At 41.5% G+C, this 24041-nt stretch overlaps 2 protein-coding genes and 1 long non-coding RNA gene across 4 annotated transcripts; 2 read left to right on the plus strand and 1 right to left on the minus strand.

Annotated features, from left to right (window-relative positions):
- The first annotated feature begins 5885 nt into the window (after positions 1-5885).
- Positions 5886-11120, plus strand: LOC130513980 (polycystic kidney disease 1 like 1-like). 2 transcript variants are annotated; one of them, XM_057013315.1, is made up of 10 exons: positions 5886-7229; positions 7605-7724; positions 7875-7921; positions 8657-8706; positions 9370-9485; positions 9571-9722; positions 9835-10003; positions 10083-10322; positions 10453-10585; positions 10851-11120. In XM_057013315.1, the coding sequence occupies exons 1-10, from the start codon at positions 7033-7035 to the stop codon at positions 11118-11120; spliced, it is 1494 nt and encodes a 497-aa protein (XP_056869295.1). In that variant the 5' UTR covers positions 5886-7032. The 2 variants fall into 2 exon arrangements, with proteins under 2 accessions (XP_056869295.1, XP_056869296.1); XM_057013316.1 differs by having other exon boundaries at positions 9382-9485.
- A 2-nt stretch (positions 11121-11122) lies between these two features.
- Positions 11123-23782, plus strand: LOC130513971 (polycystic kidney disease 1 like 1-like). Its single transcript, XM_057013296.1, has 43 exons — positions 11123-11307; positions 11377-11580; positions 11933-12096; positions 12207-12401; positions 12533-12730; positions 12972-13043; positions 13108-13290; positions 13368-13445; positions 13527-13669; positions 13861-13981; positions 14073-14202; positions 14303-14495; positions 14562-14618; positions 14883-15224; positions 15311-15568; positions 15650-15769; positions 15850-15998; positions 16086-16186; positions 16262-16460; positions 16542-16625; positions 16731-16938; positions 17599-17705; positions 17780-17879; positions 17958-18080; positions 18158-18331; positions 18399-18561; positions 18719-18932; positions 19016-19100; positions 19180-19329; positions 19402-19520; positions 19596-19706; positions 19782-19890; positions 19983-20048; positions 20267-20424; positions 20523-20754; positions 20905-21009; positions 21721-21855; positions 21940-22074; positions 22230-22442; positions 22525-22662; positions 22951-23109; positions 23209-23273; positions 23367-23782. The coding sequence occupies exons 1-43, from the start codon at positions 11123-11125 to the stop codon at positions 23581-23583; spliced, it is 6462 nt and encodes a 2153-aa protein (XP_056869276.1). The 3' UTR covers positions 23584-23782.
- LOC130513988 (uncharacterized) lies at positions 17666-23500 on the minus strand. The gene is made up of 4 exons (XR_008946881.1): positions 22508-23500; positions 21922-22424; positions 21678-21845; positions 17666-19105 (listed from the first exon to the last, which is right to left on the minus strand). It is a non-coding gene; the product is annotated as an uncharacterized LOC130513988 (long non-coding RNA).
- Positions 23783-24041: the final 259 nt, after the last annotated feature.

The raw sequence follows: 24041 nt of genomic DNA on the forward strand, positions 1-24041 counted from the left end.
CTCTCTCTCTCTCTCTCTCTCTCTCTCTCTCTCTATATATATATATATAGAGAGAGAGAGAGAGAGAGAGAGAGAGAGAGAGAGAGAGAGAGAGAGAGAGAGAGAGAGAGAGATCCTCAACATTTAAAAAAAATCCTCAGCAGTTAAAATACGTTAGTGCGTAAGATATTTGGTGTTGCAGGTGCATAACGCTACAGGCGATTCCACCCGAGTGTGTGCAGCTTTTCTAAGACACCCTGACCGGACTTGCCCTTCGCTCCATCTGCCGAGTTTGACGTGATGTATCCCTGATTAATAGGACTTTGCGGTATATGGTCTAGCCCAAAGCTTTAAGCTTTGACATGGGGGCTCGGGGCTGGCAGGCAGTCTGGCTCCGGCTGAGCTTCTGCTGTTGCTGCTGGGGCTCGGAGGGGCCACACTGGGAGCAGAGACAAGCCATTATACTGCTGCTGGCATTTCAGGGTTAAATTCCATTGCGGATTGGGAACCAGTAGACTGTATCTTCTATAGAATACCAATATAAAATGCTTTAAACGGGACAAAACAAGCCCGGAGTGCGGTCTGGATTTAATAAAAAAGGTGGATGTTTTTAGTAGAGCTTAACTTATTGGACTCAAAATATTTGACGCTGACAAGCGAACTTTGTGGTAATGCTGACAGACATGCTGCGTTGGTCAGCACTTTGCATTGATCTTTGAGACAATCACGTACACGGAGCCTGATAAAGGCTGTCAGGACTTTGTTATGTTGAATCTTTCAACTGTAAAAGTATTTGCCTCATTGGCCCTGGTCGCTCACAAACTCCCAAAAATGCTTAGCTAATTTTAAAATTACCTTCAAGACATTTTGATTTTTGGAAGGATACTTGTTCTTTGTTGTATGCGCGTTGAGCAGTTATTCTCTGTGATTTATATCAAGGATTACGACTTGAGAAAACCTCATTTATTGCGCGCGAAGGACTTCATTACGTTCACCTTAAAATAAAGATATTTGTCATTTCTGAAAAAGCATATTTCGAAATAAAATAGTTATAGATTGACGAACCGGCGGATAAATGCTTCGCAAACAGGTTTATTGTCACAGCGAGACAAAAACGTTATTATCCTCTCAAAGTTTGCGTGTATGTCGTTAATAGTTAATGAGCTGAATTCAGTAGTCCGCCAACGTGATGTGGATGTGGGGGAGGGAAACAAATTTATTCTTTTTATGAGAAAAAGAAAAACTTTCTCATTAAGAGATGCTCTACACGGGGTGCGTAAAATTAGAAAAGAGTTTCTTTAGGGCGCAAAACAAACGTTTCCTCGCTTGATACGCGCTGAGCTGACATATCTCATGTTTGTGAGCAAAAAGCTGCTCCTATGAAGTATAATGAGTAATACAGGCGCAACAAAAGAACCTTTAATTTTCCACCTTAGTAAAGTTTTCTGACTCTAGAGGAATAGAAACAAAAGTGAAGCTGTAAACCAAAGTAATTGCTTTTAATTGTATTTAAGATTCTTTACCTTCATTTTTCCTTTTTGTTTTATAAAATATGTTGACTGCTGTATATATGCTTATAACGTTCTAATCTTATTTGTATTTATTTATTCTATTTCTATACTTTGTAAATACAAAACCTAGACTATAGTTATATTAATCCACGTTAGGGTGCTACTACAATTCAATTTCCCCACGGGGATGAATAAAGTACATCTTGAAACTTGAATATTGACTCATTTTAAATGTAGACCAATCAAATGTGACTGCATGGTCATCAAATGTGTGATAAAGATTTGCAAGTATTGTAAAAATGTTTTCTATAGCGTTGTGCAACCATAATGCATTGCGTTACAATCTAACAAAAGTTCAACTCGGTTACGAAAAAGAAGACCCAGCACCTGTCCTCGTGCATTTTACTGCGGAGTGAACTAAAACTCGCCTCCGAAGTTCCTTGTAGCCCGAGTGAACCTGGCTCTTTGGGAAACAGCGCTGCCTCTGCCGGGTTATACCCGGTGTGCTGTCACACAGATATCGGTCAGGCGGCCGAAAACATCAGCCATAATTTTAGATGTTGTATTTTGCAACACAATTATACACATTTTTTTGCCTGTCGCAGGTATATTAAAAAAAATTGAATGCGTAAATAACACTACCGGTCGGTTATTTGTCATACAGTAAAATAATGATGATAATAATAACAATAATAATAATACGCATCACAATTATACTTTTAATAATTTTCCTTCAGTAACTTAACCATTTAAAGCGTTCTGAGCTAATTGACTGTTAGGGGCCCAAAGTAGTCTAGAGAAGTGAAAAAACATTTTAAAACGACAGATTTTCTGGATTTTCCTGACCGGAGGGACGACATACGGCGGGGGAGACGAAGGGGAAAACCAGCACCAGAGGGCTTCTGCTCGGTCATGGAGCTCAACTCCATTTGTAAAGGCTTTGCTGTGGACAGGAGACGGCCAGATGTAGTCCCAATGTTGAAAGAGCGCGCAGAAACGCAGGGCGAGTTTTTAACATACAATTCAATCAGTAATCAACTAGTCCGCTTCAAAGGAGTCTGCCGAGAGTTAAGCGATTGACAGGAAGATATAAATGGAAGTTAAGTCTCTGCTTTATTGTACTGTTGTCCACAGTACACACATGAAAAAATCAATTTGGCGTGCCTATTTTTTTAATTTTAAATTATAGATATACCCGATGGTAATATTCTCACACGAGAACTTAAATCCCGTATATGAATTTATTAATTGACTACAGTACCTTATTAAGGTTTTGTGATTTTATAATTGCACTACACATTTTTATCAGCTAGATCAGCAAGTGTCAGATTAAAATCAAAACCTTTTAAAAGCATTTTTTAAGTGAAAAAAAACAATTACAAATATTTTTTACTTTTAATGGTGTAATTGGCATAATTGGTTCCCTTCCAAAGTAATAAAATCTCTTTTTTATTAAAATGTTAAGCATCTGTTGCTCAAGAATTTCCAAGAAAATAATTGAGGCAAAGAACCACTTGAGATAATTGCATTTATTGAAAATGGGAGATTACACAATAAAATAAGAGTTTTGGGGGTTTTCTGTCAGCTGGTTTCTTTTATAATGTTAAGAACATCATGCACTCTAGAGGGATTTGAGCATGGCCACAAGCGACGGTGACCTTTGACCCCGTCATACCAGGGAGAGGAGAAGAACGGTGGGCTGGATTGGGGATTAGAAACACGCAAACACAAATAGTCAAAACTTCTCCTCTGCTGCAAGAGACAATATAAAAATGTCCAGAATATAGGTTTTGAACATAAAGTCTGTCATGTCTGTTTATATTTTTAGACCACACCTTGTTAATTATTGATTATTGTGTTGTTGCCATCACAGGCTCATGTTGACAGATATTCTCACCTTCAAGCCATTGTGGTCTTAGGGCCTATATATAGAAAGTCAGAGAAAATGCAACATAATTCCTTGCTGTGGGGTAGAGAAGCTTTCATTCTTCTCTGATTCAAGTACATTTTTTCACCTGAGTTTTGGGACACAATAAATACTATTTCATGCAGATGAAGGCTTTTGCCATATATAATTTCAGCCAGTTTAACTCTTTCTAATCAAGATGTGGAACAAATGAGCATATATAAGCTTTCCATAATCTTTGTTCCTATGGAGTTGGTGGCTGCACTAAACTTAAATGTCAAAAGATGTCATGCTCTAAATGGATTTCAGGTTTTTAAAAAAGTATTCAAATCTGACAGTTCCACACTGATTTTATTATTCTTCAGCTATTGTTTTTTTTTCATTGAGGACTATCAAACTGATGCATTGAACACACCTCTATCAATCAAATTTGCTTAATAATGTAAAATATGATTCTACAAAGCACCTAGAAACAATTTTGATTGTAACAGATGCTATATAAATAAAGATTGATTGATTGATTGATTGATTGATTGATTGATTGATTGATTGATTGATTGATTGATTGATTGATTGATTGATTGATTATGTTTCTTCATTCAGAGGGATGTTTGTGTCACAATATTTTTCAGGGGCCAGTCTGGTCCTCCCCTGGAGCAGATGTCTACAAAGCTGTCAAACATCTTATAAATTAGGATGTTTAACTTAGATAAATTACTCCAGATCACCACTAAAATATAAGGGTGCCACTTAAGTTAAACCTTGAGGGTCGATGTAGAGAAAGTTGGTGTTTTTATTTAAAAGAACATTTTGGTAAAGTTTTATTATTTATTGGCTAAAAGATGAGAAAATGCTAATCATTTGGCACATTAAATTTGATCTGATCTACCGTTAGAAGAAAACCTTTTTATTAGTATAGCGAAAATATGGGAAAGATGAGATTTTCTTTCTAGTAAAATGTGACTTTCATCAAAAGATATTTTTTAGGCATTTTATACCTTGTTTTCAATAATCATTGAAGGTTGTGCTTCCTTCAACATTGCGTTTATCTGCTTTGAATCAAATTCATATGGATTTGAAAAGTTAAGATATTATTTCATTGTAATAACAGAGATCTTACAGACCCCGTGTGGCTGCACATGGACGTTCAACGATTCTTCTATTTACTATAATTAGAATTTCAATTCAATTGCTTGTGAATTTGACATATTTTTATGTGAATTTCTAAACCTCCCTGAGAAGTCATTCTGAAGTATTTCTTCACTGGCAAGAAGAAACCATTAAGCTGCAAGTGAAACTATCAAAGGTCAATTTTAAAACACAATAAAATGTTGGTTCGTGTTCAAATAATAAATTAAGTCTATTTTGTAAAATGGCAAGTTAGAAATAAAGAAATATGAAAAAGAAGATTTTTTTTTATTTCTCTCAGCCTCCTACGCTACGTTCACAAACGCAACTTTTTTAAGGTGACTGTGAAAATGCGCAGAATACAAATAACTACTTAAAACTCCGAAATGACCCCTGATGATATTAACTCTTTTATTTAAAGAAAGCGTATTTTAATCAGAATCTCATGTTGTGAAGCATATAACGAAGGGTTGCATTTATTACATAAACGCCGTAAAACCGTGCAAATTTATGAATTTACAAACTAAATATCCCATGAATATCCCCCAAAATGCAGTAAGACTCGGAGCATCTCTGACTTTATCCTGACAGAGATGATTTGGCTCCTCCAGCGGACGTGTCCCCTGCTTTATGGGCGCTTACATAACGCCTGGACAGTTCTGAGCTCCGTTACGCAGCGCCGTGATCACCGCCCACCAGCTTCGATTTCGTTGACTTAAACGTTTGTTAATTGTGACCCCGCGTGTGCGTAGCAGACACGCTGCGTGGCATCGACGAGAGGGGCAGGTTGCTGGTTGTGATCCGGCCTGGAGTGGGATATGATGCGCTTCGCCATTGCACCGCTTCGTGGGATATTTATGAATTTTGTCACGAAATGGAATCCAAGTGTGATTCTGGGGCACCCAGATTGGCTTTAGCGGCGGTTGCCACAGAAAAAAACGCGACATAAGTTACGGATTTAAATCACAGTGTGACTAGTCTTTAATTCGTAAGCAAAATTCAGATCTTTACATCTAAATTTCAACGCACCTCTCAATTTGAGCCAAATGTCAGTATTTGGTTTTTATTTGGCCTCATATGAGATTGTCTTGTTTGACATTAGTGTTATCCCCATGTCTGCGTGATGTGAAGACGCCTATGCGCAGAGACCAAACGAAAACCGCCCAAATTTCAGAGCATTTCGTGTGGAAAATGGTTAGAGAAAATATTTGAATCCCACTTCGGTTCGCCTCTCTCCACGAAAACATGGTATGGCAGCGTCCCCTGTAGGTCACCAGCAGAATGGAGCCTCTCTTAAAGGGGATGTCTTGGAAGGCGGAAGCAATTTTTAAGGTGGACCGGGAGAATTAGCTGCGCAACCAGCAAGCTGGTTTCCCCCACTGCAAGACTTACAACAAGCCAGTTTAAGGCGAAAGATTTTCACATTCTACGCTTCCCGTTCTGCCTTTGTTCTTTAGTTGGTAGGTTGAGTTTTTATATAAAGGGTAGACGGAGGGAGCTGGGTTTACAATCACACCTTTATGACAACCAATGTAAAAACACTAGCACACCGAGCGTTCCATTTTATATTTAATAAAATCCAGCATTCTTCATAAATGAAGCTAATAATTGGCACCAAGACCACAGAGCACTCCGATCCCTGCAGATGAAGGACGAATCTCCTACAGTTACAAGGACTGACCTAAACCCAAATAACATTGTCATCGCATCTTGATCTACATTCAAGCTCATGGAATGATCGCATCATTTTAAAAAGCGTAGAAGTCCTGTTTGTGCTGGAATAAACTATATTCCGATGTTAACATTAGAAAATGTTTACTGTTGAGCCAATCACAGGCTGGCCCTTCGGTGCTTTCTAATTATGTAAAGACCTATTTTTAAATTTCGAGTTAGCAGTTATTGGAATTGGTGTCTAAATCTCCCTTAGCTAAAGGTTTTGGTGGACCTGAGGCCAGTTTTCGGGTCCAGCGAAGTTCTCGCCACGCTAGTCGGGGATGAGGTTATGGTACGTGAATCACTGTTTGGACACCACTCATAAATAACATGAATGAACGCGTAATTACGCATCTGTCACTCACCTATTTTGTCTCAATCAACGGGATAAAATTTATTTAAAATAAAGCAGATTGCATTATTTTCAATAATGAATACATGTTTATTGGCCTAATAACATGACTCTTACACTTTTGTATCAAATTAACATCGCCTTTGAACGTAACGCAGACTTACTGGCTGGAAATACTTCATTTAATTTTTAGAAAGCTGAAACTACTCAGGTTAACATTAACCCGTAAGAAACGCACAGCAGCACAACCCCGAACTCTCAAGGTATCGCTAATCTTTCCTTCATTTCCACACACTCCTCCTTTGTGTTCCCATCTCTCTAACACCTTGTATTGAAAGCACAGAGCCTGAGATGAATTTCCGTTCCATTCTTCGCCTTTTTCCACCTGAAACTCCAGATCAGTCGCGCTCTCTCTGTCCAGTGGAGCTTCTGCGGCCTCCGACATGTACGACGTTCTTATATTTGGGCTCATTTCACTGCAGCTACCCGGGATATCGCTGACAGTCCCGGCGGTAAATAACAGCAATTCACCGTGGTCAGCGTTTTGCGTCGGCACCAGCGGGATCCTTGAAGCTTCTAGATGTCCTGCAGAGGATGACCTTGACCCAGCAAACTGCTCTGCGTGCTGTCTGAAAAAGGGGTAAATGCAGAACCATTCAGCTGACCATTTTAATCAAATTAGCTCTTTATATGATGAGTAACATTAAAATCTGTTCAAATTAAGGCGCAAGAGTCCGTTCTAAATATGCCGGTTGAAATATTTTATCATTTTACTTAATCTGTTCAAAACATCATAAACATATGACGCAGACCCATTTCGTATCCCAACTGAGCTTGAAAGTTTATATTATTTCTAAACATCTATATCTGTTGTATGTATGATGTATTTAAATGTGCAGTGACATCACTTGTAAAAGCCGAGTTTGGTATCCTACATGCTTAAACTGAAATAATAAACCAATAGACCGATTAATTGGCATTTGTGGATCATACATTAAGATGTTTGCTGTCGAAGGTACCAGTTTGCAGTGTTGACGTCTGAGAGGTGTTACTGTGGAAACTGGCGCTACGCTTTAGTGGCCGGTGAGGGCTTCCACACGTCTTCCAGAGGAGGTGACAGAGAGGAAAGACGAAGGTGAGATCGCAGCATGTCCATTCAGTTAAATGAGTCTAAATTCAGATATGTGATAGATGCGATCTTGCGTGTGTCTCTCATGTCTTCCCTGCTGTCCTCTCCTCTCTGGAGTCGGACAGGTTCAGTCTTCATCTGTTTTATCCTCCACAGAGTCCATGCTTCTGTTGTGAAGATTTCTGATTCAAACCCGCCTACAGGTAATGTCTAAAAATATAGTTTGTGTTGTTTTTGTAACAATACTCTTTTTCAGGAAAAAAGGTGTAATTTCTCAAGCAAAATAAATCTAATTTTCACAGTCAGCAGAGGTCCATTTTGCATGTTTTACAATGATTTGCGAAAATCTGTCAGGATGATACTGTAACTCATGACATTTTCTACAATTTCATATTATCTATGATCAAAATAAGTCTACATTTTCAAATGTGCAATAAGAAAGAAGAAAAACTTGTGCACATATTTGTCAACTGTCATTTAATTGAAGCTATTGTGCTAAACTGCAGTTAAAAAGCCTAAACAATGATATAATAGGAATCATCTGGATTCTCAATTAACATAAAAAAAACAACCCTATGTTCTATAGCACAATAAAGCATTCATAACTTGCTTGTTTTAATAAGAAAAATAGTGTTTTACACACATTTCTTAAATTAAAAATATAGATTGGATATATGAAAATTGATAACTGCACTGCAACTGTCTGTTGTGGAGCATGTTAATATTGTTGCAGTCCAAATCATTCTGGGTCTGAGGGGACAAGCACACACTTAAGTCACTGCTGCATTTCAGAACAGATGAAGGTCAAAGGTCATGTCATGTCAACGTCAATGTGGTAGATGAGGCCTCTTTTGTCCCGATATCTGATTGGAGGTCGGAGAAAGTGATACAAGCTGAACTGAGTTAGTTTACTTTTTCTCTGTGTCAATTTCTCTCAGAAATCAGATTCCTGCACCTTCTTAAGGGTGGGTGTCTGAACAGCACGTTGGTAAGTGACAGAACACAACTTTAGATGAATACTTTTGGTCGAAGAATGTTTAGGATAATCTGATAATCTGAATTTCATTTGGAAGATAAAGTTGTCATTTAAAATCCCTTGGATTTGGGGGGTTTATTAAGACACCTTTATCCTCTACACAAAATTCAGAAGTGTTTGTTTTTGAGCATGAGGTCAGTGATATATTAAGAGTGTCTTATTGTCAATACAGAAGGCTATTATATGATGACAAATTTATAAAAAGGCTAAAAATAAAAGATATTAACTGTTTTAACAAAGAAGTTAGAAGTATAAACACCAGAAAAATTTAGAGTAAGAAAGAACATCTTAGATTAAAAAAAAATCTTTTTCCTTCTCACAAGTAACTTCTGGCCAAAGTAATTTAATTCTAATTGTGACCCTTTTCCATTTCTAAAAAAGAAAATAAAAAGGAAATTTTATTGTAATCACCCTGATTAAAGTCAGATTACCTGGATTTGTTAAAAAAAATGAAACTTTATTCCTAAAAATAGTATTGTATTAAATATTTTAAAATCATTTGACAGATTGGCCTTTGCTGTAAAATAAGCGAAGAATAAAATTTAGAAATGTATAGTTATGGGAAAAAAACATATTTTTAAATATTGTTTCACTCTGCACAAATGTTTTACTGAGGTCTCACTAAAGGTGTCAGAGAGTCAGTTGACCTCTGCGACTGACCTTTGCACAGATGTGGAGCTGTTTACCGTCAGAAAGCTTCTGGTTTCCTTCGATCCTGCACTGAAAGCTGAGTATGGAGACTCAAAGAGCAGAGAAAACCTCCATTAAAACTCAAAACGGTAAATTTCAAAATATGTGAAACGATTTTGTTTTTAGAAAGAGCAGCTGCTCTGCAGGAGAGGAGGGGGCTGGAGAGGCCGTTTTCATTTTCAACCACACGAGGAAGGCTGTGATGAGGAGAAGAAAGTCTTTATCACCCGTGAATCCAACATGGTCGACACCTACCAGCACGAGCCTAACTGGCAGCGGTGAGGAGTGAGAACAGTTATCCAGCACCAGCTGACATGGTTAAAGCTGTTGCAGTTTAAACTAAAAACCTGAGATTAAAATCCAAATACTTTGTCTTTTGTCCCCACACAGTAAAGATTTATACAGCGAAGCAGGTTTATCCCACAAACGCTGCGGTGACATTTCTGGCACTGTCCAAAGATAAACCCGACTCTGTGGAGTTCCTCTGGGACTTCGGTGACTCCACTTTAACCAGAACCACCTCAGGGACCATCACCAATAAATATAGAAAACCTGGCAGGTCAGAGACAAAGAAACAACAACCAGCTTTTATAAACAGGATTCTGTAGAACTGTAAAAGTCTTTCTGTTTTATGACAGGTATGATGTCGTTTTGGTCGTGTTAAGAGGAGGGACGCAGATCGCCACAGACGTGTTTCCGCTGGTCATCCAGAGACCAGTTAGACTCAACAGGCTGCAGCACCAGGTGTCTGTCCTGCTGAACCACACGGTGACGATGAATTGTTGGGTCAGCGCAGGAACTGATTTGAGCTTCCTGTGGAGTTTTGGAGACGGGTTTTCAAGGCCTGGACACAGTACAGAGAAGCACATCTTCCAAATGTAAGCAAATGTATCTTACTGTGAACTGTTTTTCTGGCCTCCGTCACTCCATTGCTTTGTGAATCCCCATTTTTAAAAATGATATCAACTGAAAATGTGAAATTGTGTGCACATATTTTACTGTCTGCAGGACGGGAGAGTTCAGAGTGACGGTGACTGTCTTCAACCTGGTCAGCTCAGTCTCTCTGAGCAGCCACATCTTTGTTGTGACACAGCCCTGTCAGCCACCACCAGTCAAAAACATGGGCCCCTCCAAATTGCAGGTAGCAAAACTGTCACATGGGCCTTAGACCTTGTATTAATGTAAAAAAAATATTTTTAAAAAAGTACCCCTCACACGGTAACCTTAATATTTTTTGTGTAAATCTGTTAACAATCTGTTAAATCTGGTTGTAACAATCTGTTAAATCTGGTTGTAGTAGAGTAAAAGTTAGCGGTAACAGAAATATAAATATTTGGTTTTCAGTAGTTTTGATTTGGACTTCAGGAAAAATTACACTTCTTAATCATTGTGACCTGTCCACCAAGGTGCGGCGGTACGAGGTTATCCGTGTGGGAGTGACCTATGAGCGAGAGTTTGACTGTGGCTCAGGTGGGCTTCATTACAGCTGGATCTTGTTGGACTCTGCAGGGTGGGTGTTCCCTCTGCCTGCCATCGACACCCACAGACAGACCCTCACACTTCCCGGCTACCTCCTGGATTACGACATTTACACTGCAGTCGCAAAGGCACTGGATTCTTGGTTTCTTACAAGAATGAATTCTTCTCCTTGTCGAATTTTTTCAACTGTTGCTTGATTATGCTACAGGTTCAGATCATAGACAGTGTGGTGTATAGTAACTACAGCGTGAGAGTGCAGGTGATCCCGAGTTCCCCCGTGGCCTCCATCCAGGGGGGCACCAACATCTTTGTGAGCAGGAACACTGTGGTATCATTGGATGGGCAGAAATCCTATGACCCAGACTTCCCCTTGAACCCAGTCAGGTAGGTAGATGTTCTGGATTAATTTGGCTCAAAAACACCTCCAAGCTCACAGTTTACCTATTCTTTTAGCTTCCAGTGGACGTGTGAACCCATCAGCTCCATTTCCAGCTCCTGTTTCCACACAGATATTCCAATATCATCTCCCGTGCTTAAATTTCCTGCTGGTGTCCTGAAGCAACCCTTTGACCAGTTCCGCTTTGTGCTCACAGTTTTCAGCAGTGAGCGTTCATCTTCATCAGAGATCTTCATCACACTTACACCCAATGTAATCAGGTGAGGCTTTAAAAACCAAATAGAATAAAATTACAAACTGAAAATAGAAGAAGGAATCATGGAATCTTGAACAGCCAAGCGCTAAAGGCTTTAGAACAAGATGTACACCAGAGTAACTGGTCGTCAGTTTCAATAAATCAGATGGAGAAAGTTAGCTGTGAGAGAACTGTCTGGTGATTTAAAGAGACAAGCAGCTGGACTCCCAGAGGACCAAGCATGATGCAGTACCGAAGACTCAGTGATGATTAGAAAAATACAGAAAATCCACCACAAATACAAAATCCCCCAAACGAAATAGTTGATGACCCCTTAAAAAGCAAAATTGCAAATTACCGCTATTATTTCTGTGCAGGAAGGCATCGGTTTTGTGCTCCCAGTGTCAGGGAGACCGTGTAAACTGGGATCAGTCGTTCACCTTTAGCGCCTTGTGTGACGGTTGCGATGTTGCCCCAGAACACATTCAGCTCACCTGGAGTCTTTACTTGGTCAATGCATCTTCCAAGCCTCTCCTGGAAGGTAAAACAATAAGAAGGAAATAGTTAAAACCTAACTAAATAAATAAAGCTAAAAACCTGGATTACATGTTTAAAGCAAAGCAACATTGTTTTCACAATCTCGTGTTGCAGATCCGCTTTGTCACACAGTGGATCTCAGTACCCTGTCGGCAGAAGCTTCACAGTACTCTGCTGCCAGCAGTGACTCAGCTGTTGTCTCCGGGTTTGAGAAAGTCTTTAAGACTAGAGTAAAAAGCCTAAAAATGCCAAATGACAGCCTGTTGTCAAAAAATGAGAGAAAGAAGTCATCTTTGCCACCAAGGTCAGGTACAGTAACCTCATTGATGCTGCAAGCTTTGATATTCCATTCTGGAAATCTTCTCTTTATGTAAATATAAATCTAAAATATTCTATATGCTGAAGTGTCATTTATAATGAAACATCAAACACGTGTACAGGTGAGGAGCCCTTTCTGGGGGGGTTTGACCCTCAAGACCATCTGTTCATGCCCCCTGGTCATGACCAGAGCGGCATCCTGGATTCTGATCAGTATGAGCACAGCAATATCAGTGGATTTCCAGTAGATCCCGGGTCTTCTGCTGACTGGGATTTCTCTTTTCCTGTCTCTGAGAGTGGTCAGCTGGATGGTCAACCAGGTGAGAAAAGGCCACATGGGTCCAAGGAACACATATTCATAGATCTGAACGTCTCTGTGCAGTTATCATCTTTCTCTGAATGTTAGCTTTAATCCGATATGTTTGCCCATAATGCTCTGCGACCATTCTCTTACGCCTTAGGAACAAGTTGTTTTTTTTCTGACACAATACAAATGCAGCCATACTGCATTATCCTTGCAGGTTGTTTTTTTTAGGTCTAATCAATATGATTCTCTTTAAGATGCAGCTTTGGACATCCACTTGATGAGTGCAGAAGAAGGACACGCAGGCATTTCAGCTGGAAGGCCCACAGGTACCACTAATGTCTGCATTTGCTCAAAAATCAAGGGCAATCCCAAATTGTTGATATTTGGAAGTCTCAGGTGAAGACCGTGAATTGCTCGGTCCAGAAGATTTAGTGCCTGATCCAGAAGAACATGAAGATGAGGGGAGTAATCTGGTAGATTCCAGACCATCAGTTGTTTTCCGGGAGCCCATCTTGCTGGATTTATCTCGTGAGCTAGTGGAAGCAGAAGTTTTTGATTCCTACACTTATACAGGTGTTATAGAATTTAGAGTTTTTTTTCTTCCTCAACATCTGTTTCAATAGTTACCATGAATATTGCTATATATCCAGGAACCTCATCATCTTTGCTTAGCTTGAGACCCTTCAGTCTGAATCATGGCAGCCGATATATGTTGGAGGTCACTGCCCGTAAGTTTCAGAATGAAACCTCAACAGTTACATATCCAGTAAAGTGGTAAAGGACATTTATATCCTGACTTCTACACTCAGGATCTCATGACAGCGTTCTGGGACGGACGCAGCTGTTCTTCCAAACCAACCCTGTTCCAGATGGAATGATGTGTCAGGTGCAACCAGCCAAAGGACTTGAGTTATTTACACATTTCAGCATCTTCTGTGCCTCAGGAAAAGAGGTATTTCAGTAGATTTTATATATTCAGAACTGATCCTCATTAGTTTTTAGTCGCATGTTCACAGACAAGGTTGAAATGTTACAGAATCAGCACAACATAAGACAAAGTTGGCCTATTTTCTCTCCATTTGTGGTTTTTAAAGCATTCTACCTACCTGTCCACCCTCAAATGTTTGTTTATATGTGCCGAAGGATTTAACATACAAGTACAGCATCCGTGTAGCAGACCCAGCACCCAGGACGCTGTACCAGGGGACAGACTATCAGTACTACTTCAGTCTGCCCTCTGGAGACCCCCTTGATGACTATAAAGGTAACTTCTCTCTGTCTCTTGACTAGCTCTCACATGCTCGCACAGATCATGTGTGTACGTTAACCAGTGACCGGGGTGTTTTTGCCTTCAGTAACTATTTATACAGAGATTAGAAGCAGCACATATGGGACAGTCACTACACCCTGTCCTGTCAGTGTCCAAGTTCTACCCCATTTCTCCAGGGAGGCCTCTTCATCTCATTTTGATCCTGATTTGGAGCTGTGAGAAATATTTATAGTTATATAAAAAAAAAAACCTCAACCGCTTAATGTCTAATACTGGAGAGATCCGTCCTGATATGTAGTTGTGTTGCTTATGCAGATCGGAATCGGGTCTTAGGAACCTGTCAGCTCTTCTGCCGCTTGGAAACAGTGCAGAGATCCGTAACTACATCAGTCTCCTAACCGCCATCTTGAACAGGCTCAGCCTGGAGGACGGCAGCAACACCCGAGCGCAACGACGTGCACGCAATGTGCTGATTTGCACAACGTGTCAACTTGAGAGTGGAGAACAGGTACCAAGAGTGAAGTATGAAAGTCTTTTCCACAGTAGCTGCGCAACATGTCACGTAATCCTACAGGAATCAATGGAGGACAACATCAACATTCTCAGAAACCTTTTACAAGTTACAAATCAAGTAAGAGGAGCTCCATCTCATTTCATACACAGTTTATTCAGAATCTACAGGACATGTATTCCATTTTCGGCTGATCTATACACCTGTGAAGCTGGTGTTTTAGATTTTTTTAGATTTTTTTAGATTTTTTTTCATTATCAGAGATTAAAAGAGAAAAACAGCAATTATTTCCTTGAAAATTGAAAACTCTGAAACTCTATCAAGCATCAAATTTCATCACAAGTCTGACAAATATTTAACTTATTTGCCTTTTTCCCCATTTAGGTGACTTTAGTGAGTGCAAGACGAGTGACGGGTCACATTCAGGCCATTTCGCGACGGTTTTCAAAGTTCGGCACCTCAGTTCAGTTCAGTTTGGACCAACAGACCCTCAACACGCTGGTGGCTCTGCTCTCACACAGCCTGCAAGCTACCGTCAGAGGTAACAGAACCAGAATATCCAGAAGAGTTGATGCTAATGGAGAATTAGAAGCTGACCTACAAGAGGAGAACATCAGAAAGGGTCGGTCCATTATCAACAGCTGTGAATTAGAGGAGCCACTTTCAGCTCAGCATGTGGTCCAGCTTGTCACTGATGTTCTAGAGGTGACTGCAGACCTGATGCTGGTGAGAGAAAACTAAGTCGAGCACTCAACTTCTTACTTCTATGCTGACCTCCATACATCTGACTACCTTTTCCTTTTAATTTCCAGAAGTACATCTTGCTTCATGAGGTCCAGGAGCATCGAGTCAACAGCCGCCTCATTGTTTTACATGGCAGGCGCCAGAACCAGACCGCCCCAGTCATCAGTGGGAATTTAGCGGCCCTCTACCTGCCAGACTCCCTCCTCCTGCGTCTGCATGTTCATCACAGAGGAGAAACCGAGAGTAGGCCGAGTCAGCCGTGCGTGCTCGCCATACTGATTGAGTTCAGCCTCAGCCCTTTCACCTGGGCTCGCCATCACGAAAGGGTGAGATTACAGGTGGCCACTGTCAATAGTAAGGCTTCTTCAGTATTGAGTATAAGTCAGTGTTTTATTCTTTTAATCTAGCTGAATGGACCTGTGGTTGACTTGAATCTGTACCAGTGCAGCACAAGGAGAAAGATCCCAGATTTCTCCCTCATTGAGCCAGTAACCGTTGAGCTCCAAGAACAACCACGAGAAAAAAATGTTTGGAATTCCTCTCAGGTTTTCATTTTTCTTCTATTTTCTACCATTTGAGTCAAAATACCTCATTTGTCCTCCATTAGACCTCTGAGCATCAGCACATCCTGCAGCACAGGCAGGTCGACTACCACAGCTTCAACATCACCCAGGAGCACCTGCAGCACGCCATTCAGCTGAGGGTGCATTTCAGGCCACCACCCAACAAGGTGTTTCCCATCATGCTGCTCTTCAGGTAAGCTGACTCGGGTTGTCGGCCGCTAGTTTTTGAGTTAAAAGCAGGAAATCTGGAAGTTTAACTGAAGCTGAACTGTTGTGGTAGGATGTTTGAGAGGCCGACTCCCAGCATGCACCATTTGAGCAGGACGCACCGCTGGGAGGGCAACACTGTGATACTCACTCTGCCCACATCGGTCCTCAGCAGTAAGAACACATGACTTGAAACAGAAAAAGTCTCTTTGCCTTATGATTATTATTATTCACTCTATAAATTTGCAGCTGCAGGGGTTGGTTATCTGGCCCTGCTGAATGCTGATTTTGCAAAATCTGCCAGACGCAAGGATGTGAGCAAACAGGTCAGGTACAGTTTCAGAGTGGACAGCAGTGTGTGTTTGTCCTGGGATGCCCAACAGGGGTTCTGGACTCACAGCAGCTGCCGAACAATGCAAACGGATGCAACTGCATCAGTCAACTGCAGGTACATCATAGAAGGGCAGCTTAAACTCGCACACATGTAGGCAGCGTTTCCCACGTCACAAATATGGTAATCTTGTTTCAGTTGTAACCAGCTGAGGCCCACGACGGTGGTGCAGCAGGAGATCCACAGCAGCTATGACACCTCCGACGTGAATCTCTTCTTCAGGTGGTCAAATCAGAGTGACTGTTTTTCAGCAGATACGAGTGCATTGGGTCTCTTGTTGCATTGTTGGTTATCCACTGTCTCCCTTCTCCCTCTCCTCTACTTCAGCATGCCCAGTAATTTGACAGTGCTATGCGTGCTGCTGCTCTGTGTGTGTCCGTACGTCCCGGGGTGGGTGGCTTGCAAGAGAGCCGATGCCATTTCTGAGGAGAACCAGAGAGTCCACCACCTTTCTGACAACTGTCCACATGACCAATATCTCTATGCTGTTACAATCCACACCGGGCCCTGCTCGGCAGCATGCATGAGTGCAAAGGTAGAGTGTTGTGCTTCCTATGTAACTGTTTAATTAATGTTTTAGGACATGTTACGCACCATGTGTGAGGTGGAATTAGAGGAGCACTGCCAGAGCCCACAAAATCACTTTTTATGAGCTCATTATCAAACTGACTCCAGCATGGGGGCCTGGTGGTTCATTAGCAGGAGCCAGAGAACAGCAGAAGCTGGCAAGCCCATACAGGACTGACATCCTGGAGCCGCTGAGCCACTGTGATCCTTGAGTGGACTGAATGAGCAGCACCAAGAAGACACAAACACCATGTCCTGTTCATGTTCACAATTCTAAATGAATACCTGAATCTGCTCCAGGCAGAAGATCTAATGACTGATATCATTCTTGAAGTGCTCAACTTGTCTGATGTCTCAAGTCCAGATACCACTCCCACCTGGACCTTCTGTGATAGAGAAAGAAACAATCTAGCATTAGTTTGCTTGTTTTTTCACAGTGACTGTGACAATATGATGTGAGATTTTGCATTAAGAAGATCAGCTGACAGAACTGATGTGAATGTGTCCCAAATATTTAGAAGCAGAAACATAATGAAAATTTGCTATACTTTTGAATCTTTTTAAACACACTACCATTGCTTTATTACAGTTTTGCTGAGTGGTTGATTTTTTATTGTGTATTTACCAGGTCTACATTGTGCTGTATGGTGAAGATGCAGTTTCACAGACAAAAGAACTACAAGTTCCAGAATGCACTCTGTTCAAGAGGAACTCTCAGGACACCTTTATTTTAAGGTAAAATGCACATTGACAACATTGTTGCTAAATAATTGTAGATTTAAATTAATTCTCTGGTGTCGATGCCACAGTGCAGCAGACAGTTTGGGACCAGTGTGGGGGGTTCACATCTGGCATGACAACTCTGGATCCTCTCCAAGCTGGTACCTCAAGCAAGTAGAGGTGTGTGAGGTGAGCTGTGGCTGTCTGTGAACATGTTGCTTCCTGCTGCTCAGGTTTTTGATTGATGGTCATCTCATTGGTGTACAGGTGAGCCCAGGGCCCGTGAACAAATGGCTCTTTGTGGCTCAGTGCTGGTTGGCTGTGGACAAAGACGACGGTCAGGTGGAGAGAACGCTGCGGGTGTGCGAGCAGGGAATAACTTTTGCTGAGGTGCTCCAATGTACAGTCCACCTCCGTCTTAGAGTCCTCTCTTATGTAACTTTCTATCCAAATTTAATTCTTTGCAGCTGTTGCGGCTCAAGCTGCACGACTACCTGGCAGACTATCACATCTGGATGTCAGTGCTCAGCTGCCCCCATCCTAACCCATTCACTCACACGCAAAGGCTTTGTGTGAGCTTGCTGCTACTGTTGGGATATGCTGCTGTCAACATTGCTGTCATATTGAAAATGGAGGATCAGGTTGGTCAAAGTCGACTCCCAATGTTGGATCCTGAATGTGTTACCAATAATTTTCTCTTCTTTGCAGTTTGATGTGGCCATGATTGATGTATCCGCTCTTTCCGTTAAGACCGGGGTGGTAAGCACACTGCTAGTGCTGCCCGCAGTCCTCTCCTTATCCTTCCTGTTTCGGCTGCGTGAGATCAAGCTCACACACTTAGAAATCCATCAAACAAATGATTCTTCTGAAGGTGAGATTCTGCAGCATTTTCCACAAGGAAAGTTATGTTTTCTGCTTAGCGCTTAGGAAACGCATCTTTCTCAGCAAAAGTGCAGTTATACAGGAGGAAAATAGCACATCATGGTTTTATAAGCACAGGTTTCCTTCTTTGCCATTTTTCCTCACAGATGTTCTTTCAACAATTGATGGTTCATCTCAGCAGTCTGCCCTGAAGGTGGGCAATGAAGAGGGAATAAAAGCATCTCATGAAAAACAAAAGGTGTATGTGCAACAACAAAGTGGGCTCAGACCAGTATCTCACTGGTGTCACTGTTTGGCATGGGCCTTGTCTGTGTTACTGTGCATCTTGTGCCTGGTGTACGCTGCAATACTGGGAAACAGGTAGTGCAGTCTGATGATATCAGGGTAGGTTGGGAGTCCATATCCGCGAGTCCATATTACTTAGTTGTTTGCTTGTGTTTTAGGTTGAGCGGCAGTCAGGTCCTCCTGTGGATACACTCGCTGTTCTTCTCTCTGACATCCTGCATCTTCCTCATCCAGCCAGCCGTGGTAACCTGAAACCAGCAAAGCAGTCATTCCTCACACAATCACAAATGCAGTTCATTCAGACTGCATTTTCTTTTTCTAGATAATGACAGCAGCAGTGATTGTTTCCCTTTGGTACAAGGAAAGGGCAGATTTTCACAGTTTTTCCACTAAAGGTCAGTTTGAACTGTCAAACTGTCCAACAAATTTACAGTCTAATTTTTCAGCTAATGGATCCTCAGATCTTGCTAAGGTGAATATCAACTCCACTTTTTGACATCCTGTCCTCATTTACCGCATATTAAAAGTCTGTCTACTGTGACAGCTGCTAAGAGCTCGCCAGCGTCTCCGCTACCTGCGTCTGGTTTGTCCTCCAACTCTGGTGGAATTAAGGAAATCCCGCAGAGAGAGACGACGGGATGCTGTTCTCCTGAAAACCATCAGGTGTGTCTTGTTGTCTCCGGTCTGACCTTCACTTGTTAGTGTGTCATTTCCATTTTTTTTCTCTGTGTTGTTCAGGGATTTGTTTTTCTGTGGCTCCATGCTTTTCCTAATGCTGTGTATACTCCAGAACAACTCACTTACTGACCAGCATCACCTGGGAAACGTTATTAGGAAGAAGTTCACGAGGTAATATTTGCATGTAAATGATTTTCTGCACCTCCGTCCACCAAATATAAATCAAACTCATGCTAAGTATTTTAGCAGAGGACATGACAACACATTTATGTCCATACACACACATGAGGACTGGTGGAAGTGGGCTCAGTCAAATCTTGATTTACTGTACAAGGACGCTTCAGCTGCACCTCAGGTAGGATGCAGAGTGTTCAGATGACAATTAAGTGTTCAGATGACAATTTCACAATTTTTCACAATTCAGCCGCTACTTTTCAATTCCAACAGTCACACGTTTTAATTGGAGAGCCGATCCTCTGGAAGATAGTAGAGTCCTGCTCATTTTACAGTCAGGTAAATAAAAAGAGATAATTCTTTAAGAACATTTTGGTTTGAAAATGTTTGATAAAAGGGGTAAGTGTTTATGTGACTAATCAAATGAATCAATAGTACTGTGATCAGCACTTAATCAGTTGCTTGTGTGGTCACAGAGGTGTTTTGTACAAAGTATCCTCTAGGTGTCGTCGTTTCACATTGCATTAATTTGTTGTATGATTCTGATTAATTTTCAGGACTCTGTAGTGAATCTTTTATTAAAAAGACTTTGGACCTCCCTGAAGCTAAGCAGAAAATTGGATGTCCCGGGTTCTACACCGATGTGTGCAAAGACATGTATTCACCCAGACTGCCACATTGGAACTAATGCTACTGTTAGCCTCGGCTATAAAAAGTGGGAAACAGACAAGATGGAAAAGATTATTAATATCTGCCAAAGTGTATAAGCAGCCATCTTTATCATTATTCTTACTGTCCTCTGCTCTCCTGAAGATCTGATGCTCTGTCCATATTAAAAGCCCTGCATTCTAGTGGCTGGTTGAACAGATGTTCGACTGTGAAGCTCCGGTTCACTTTGTTCAGCCCTGCGTCCAACCGGTTCACCAGTGTGACCATGCTTGCTGAGCAGAGGCTAACTGGAGTCATGCAGCCTTCTGCTGAGGTCCACACAGCTCGGGTGTATCACACTCCTGCTCTGTGGGACTATGTTGTCATGGTGTTGCAGGTGATAACCTTTTGTCTGTAAAAAGTTACCGACCAACAGGGTCATAAATCCTGAATCAACAATAAAGTTAATATATACATAAAATCACTCAGAACTTCCATTTTTATAAAATTTCTACTCCTTCCTCCATGTTTTCCTTCCTCGCTCCAGCTTCTCTACATTCTGTTTTCTCTGCTGCAACTCTGTGATCAAGTGCACACTCTCGGGCAGCAAGGGATTATGGGATACTGGAAGGCACCCTGCAACTGGATGGAGGTGAGTTTATTCCAAAGGCACACACAGACTCTTATTACACTTTTATAGATTGTATGCGTAGATTAGTACCAGCTGGAAACACCTGCAGCTCGTTCCGGATTTACAACCAGGATTTACACACAGACGTTGTTATTACAACCTGTGATAACAGCTAATCTGGCAGTCCTCTCTATGGGATACATCTTCCTCTTAGCTTTTAGAATTATCCTCAAACAGAACTCTTTTTACCAATCAAACTATCCATCCATCCATCCTCTACCGCTTATCCGGGGTCAGATCCGGGGTCAGATCGCGGGGGCAGCAGCCTAAGAAAAGAAGCCAGACTTCCCTCTCCCCAGCTACTTCTTCCAATCAAACTAGTCTGCTAAATTGAAATGGGCTGATATTTCTCAGCATTTTTTAGATGCTCAGACAAGCAACTGACATGTGTACACATATTCAGGCCAGCACATGCAAACCCACCCGCCAGTGTAAACAAGATCACTGCGCCCTAAAAGGGTACAGTAACCTGTAGCGCTTATGCTAATACAGGTGATGTAATGAAGTCAAAGCACACAGCATTCGATCCAATGTTCCTGATTATGCTGGGTTATTTATGAAAATGTTGAGCTTATTTTAAACATATAACTTAAAAATTCAAATGGGTACAAACCAGTTACAAACCTGACCTTCTGGTAATGATGAATTTTTAGATGTTTTCTGTGTTTTCAGGTGGGTTTGCTGACAGTGACACTGGTGTACCACATTTTCTGCATCTATGGCTCCGTCCTGATCCTGGAGTTTAGGAAGCTGCTGCAGAGGCAGGAGGGTCATGTTGATGTCAGTCTCCTCGCTACCTGCGAACAGGTGAGGAAATAACATGTCATGAGCACGGTTAAAAGCTCACCCGCAATGTAGGAATAAAAAACTGACCATGCCAAATTCTGACAGCACATTCGTTCTCTACGTGGCGTGATGCTCTTCTTCCTCATGCTGAAGTCTCTGATAGTGCTGCGGGTGTTCAGGACGATGGCCACATCTGCTAAGCTCCTTGCCAGCTCACTGGCCAAGCTTTTCTGGCCAATGGTAAACTACAGCAAGTCACTAAATGCATCAGAACTGAAACACTATAGTTCATGATAAGATGCGTCAGTGCAGCAATATAATTGTCATACTTTTATGTTACATACAAAGTTGGAGCTGAAATTCTTCTGTGATGTGTTGCTCTACAAAACCGTCAGATTTCAGGTATTATCCTGATGGTGGCACTGTCTTGCATGGGGAACCTCCTGTTCGGTCAAGGCTCCAACAATTTCAGCACAGTTGTTGGCTCCCTCCAGTCTCTGCTGTGTCATCACAGGGGTCTGAGGGCTGTAAATGACCTCCACTCCTCCTGGGGTGCTTTCCTCTTCCCCGGATTTTACCTGTCCTCAACTCTAGTGTGGATGGCAGCGGTATAAATCGACTCCACTATATTATTTGTCAGGGGAAAAGCCAGTAGCATTGATATGTGACAGACCTTTGATTGTCTTGTAGGTGTTGGCCGTGGTTTCCTCAGCGGTCACAAGTGCTAGAAGATGTCACCATAGGGAGGATGAATTTACTGTAGTGCAATTAGCTGGCTACATCATGAGGAGGCCCAAAAATTTGCATGTTGACAACGTGGAAGAAAAGGTATAAACCTTGATTCTAAAGTGAAACCTAAATTTCATATTAGCTATGAATGAATGAATGAATGAATGAATGAATGAATGGTATTTTGCAGACCTTTTAAGAAGCAACAGTGCAATGAATCCGAGGCGCGTCCTAGTGGCGCTAGGTAGTAATAGCACATCTCTTAAACAGATGTGGGCAAACTAGTTTATAGTTGAGGCAACTTCCTTCTACGTTTTTGGTTTCCAGCACCCCTGTAAGTGATTTTTGGGTATGAACTAAACACATTCCTTCTTTCTTTTCCTCAAGACTTATTACTTTGAGGAATTTGAAAGTTTATTGGATGAGCTCTTGTTCAGGCTCAGTGCCCTCTCAAACAGCCTACATCACACTCTGCCCCCCAAAGCCTACCACTGCAGAGAAGACAGCCCCGTCTCCTCCAACATTTCGGACCATTTGGATGCACAGGTGAGCTGGCCTCATCAAAAAAGGTCCAGAATAACGAAACAAGGATATTTACACAAAATTTCAACACATTTTGAAACCTGAACTGTGATCCTGTTGCAGTTTTTCAGGATGAAAAAGACAGAAGGCAGCATTGAAGAGATTCTACCTGCATCGCCCCTGCTCCTGTAAATAAAATTATACTATCTCAGTGAAAGATTTTTAAATATGATCAAAAAAATTCCTACATTTAAGCTCTTAATTTACGGTTGCTTGAGCAGGTCCAATTGTGAAATGGATGAATCACAAGATCTGCAGCTTGATTTCAAGAACCACCTGCAGCGCCCAGAGCCGACAGCACTCACTCAGCCTCGGGGAGAAATTAAACAGATTGAAGGAAACAGCAGCTGTTGGTTAAGTAAAAATCCAGCTGCTCAGAAAGAGATGCTGGTGGAGGTTCTGATCCATAAAGAGCCCTCTTTTGAGCCAAGATCTTAATGGATATGACATTCTGCCACTCAAGCAGTTCAAGCAGAATACCTGATGAGGTCTGTAGAATAGTATATGTGCAAAATATATACTTAGAAACAGCTGAAAACAGCTTCTGAATGACCTGTTCACATTATAAACGGTATTTCATGATACATCGATGGTGAGCAGAAAACAATAAAGTCAGTTTTGCATAAATCCAATAGAATATTTCCTATTTCACTCTGTTAAGGCCCCACAGTGGCGTGCATATTATTCATGTTAAATATTTGCTCTGATCTACGTGTGTGTGTGTGTGTGTGTGTGTGTGTGTGTGTGTGCAAAAAAAAAAAAAAGCATTTTGGTCTTTGTTATCTGGCCGCACACGTGTTGGAGTCCTTGAAGGCACCGCACAGAAATGTCCAATCGCGTGCTCCAACGTTGCTTTGAGTGGCGACATCTGATTGGTGGAGCGCCCAGCGCGAGGA

This window comes from Takifugu flavidus, chromosome 17, assembly GCF_003711565.1.
Source record: "Takifugu flavidus isolate HTHZ2018 chromosome 17, ASM371156v2, whole genome shotgun sequence".
In the NCBI taxonomy this organism is placed as follows: domain Eukaryota; kingdom Metazoa; phylum Chordata; class Actinopteri; order Tetraodontiformes; family Tetraodontidae; genus Takifugu; species Takifugu flavidus.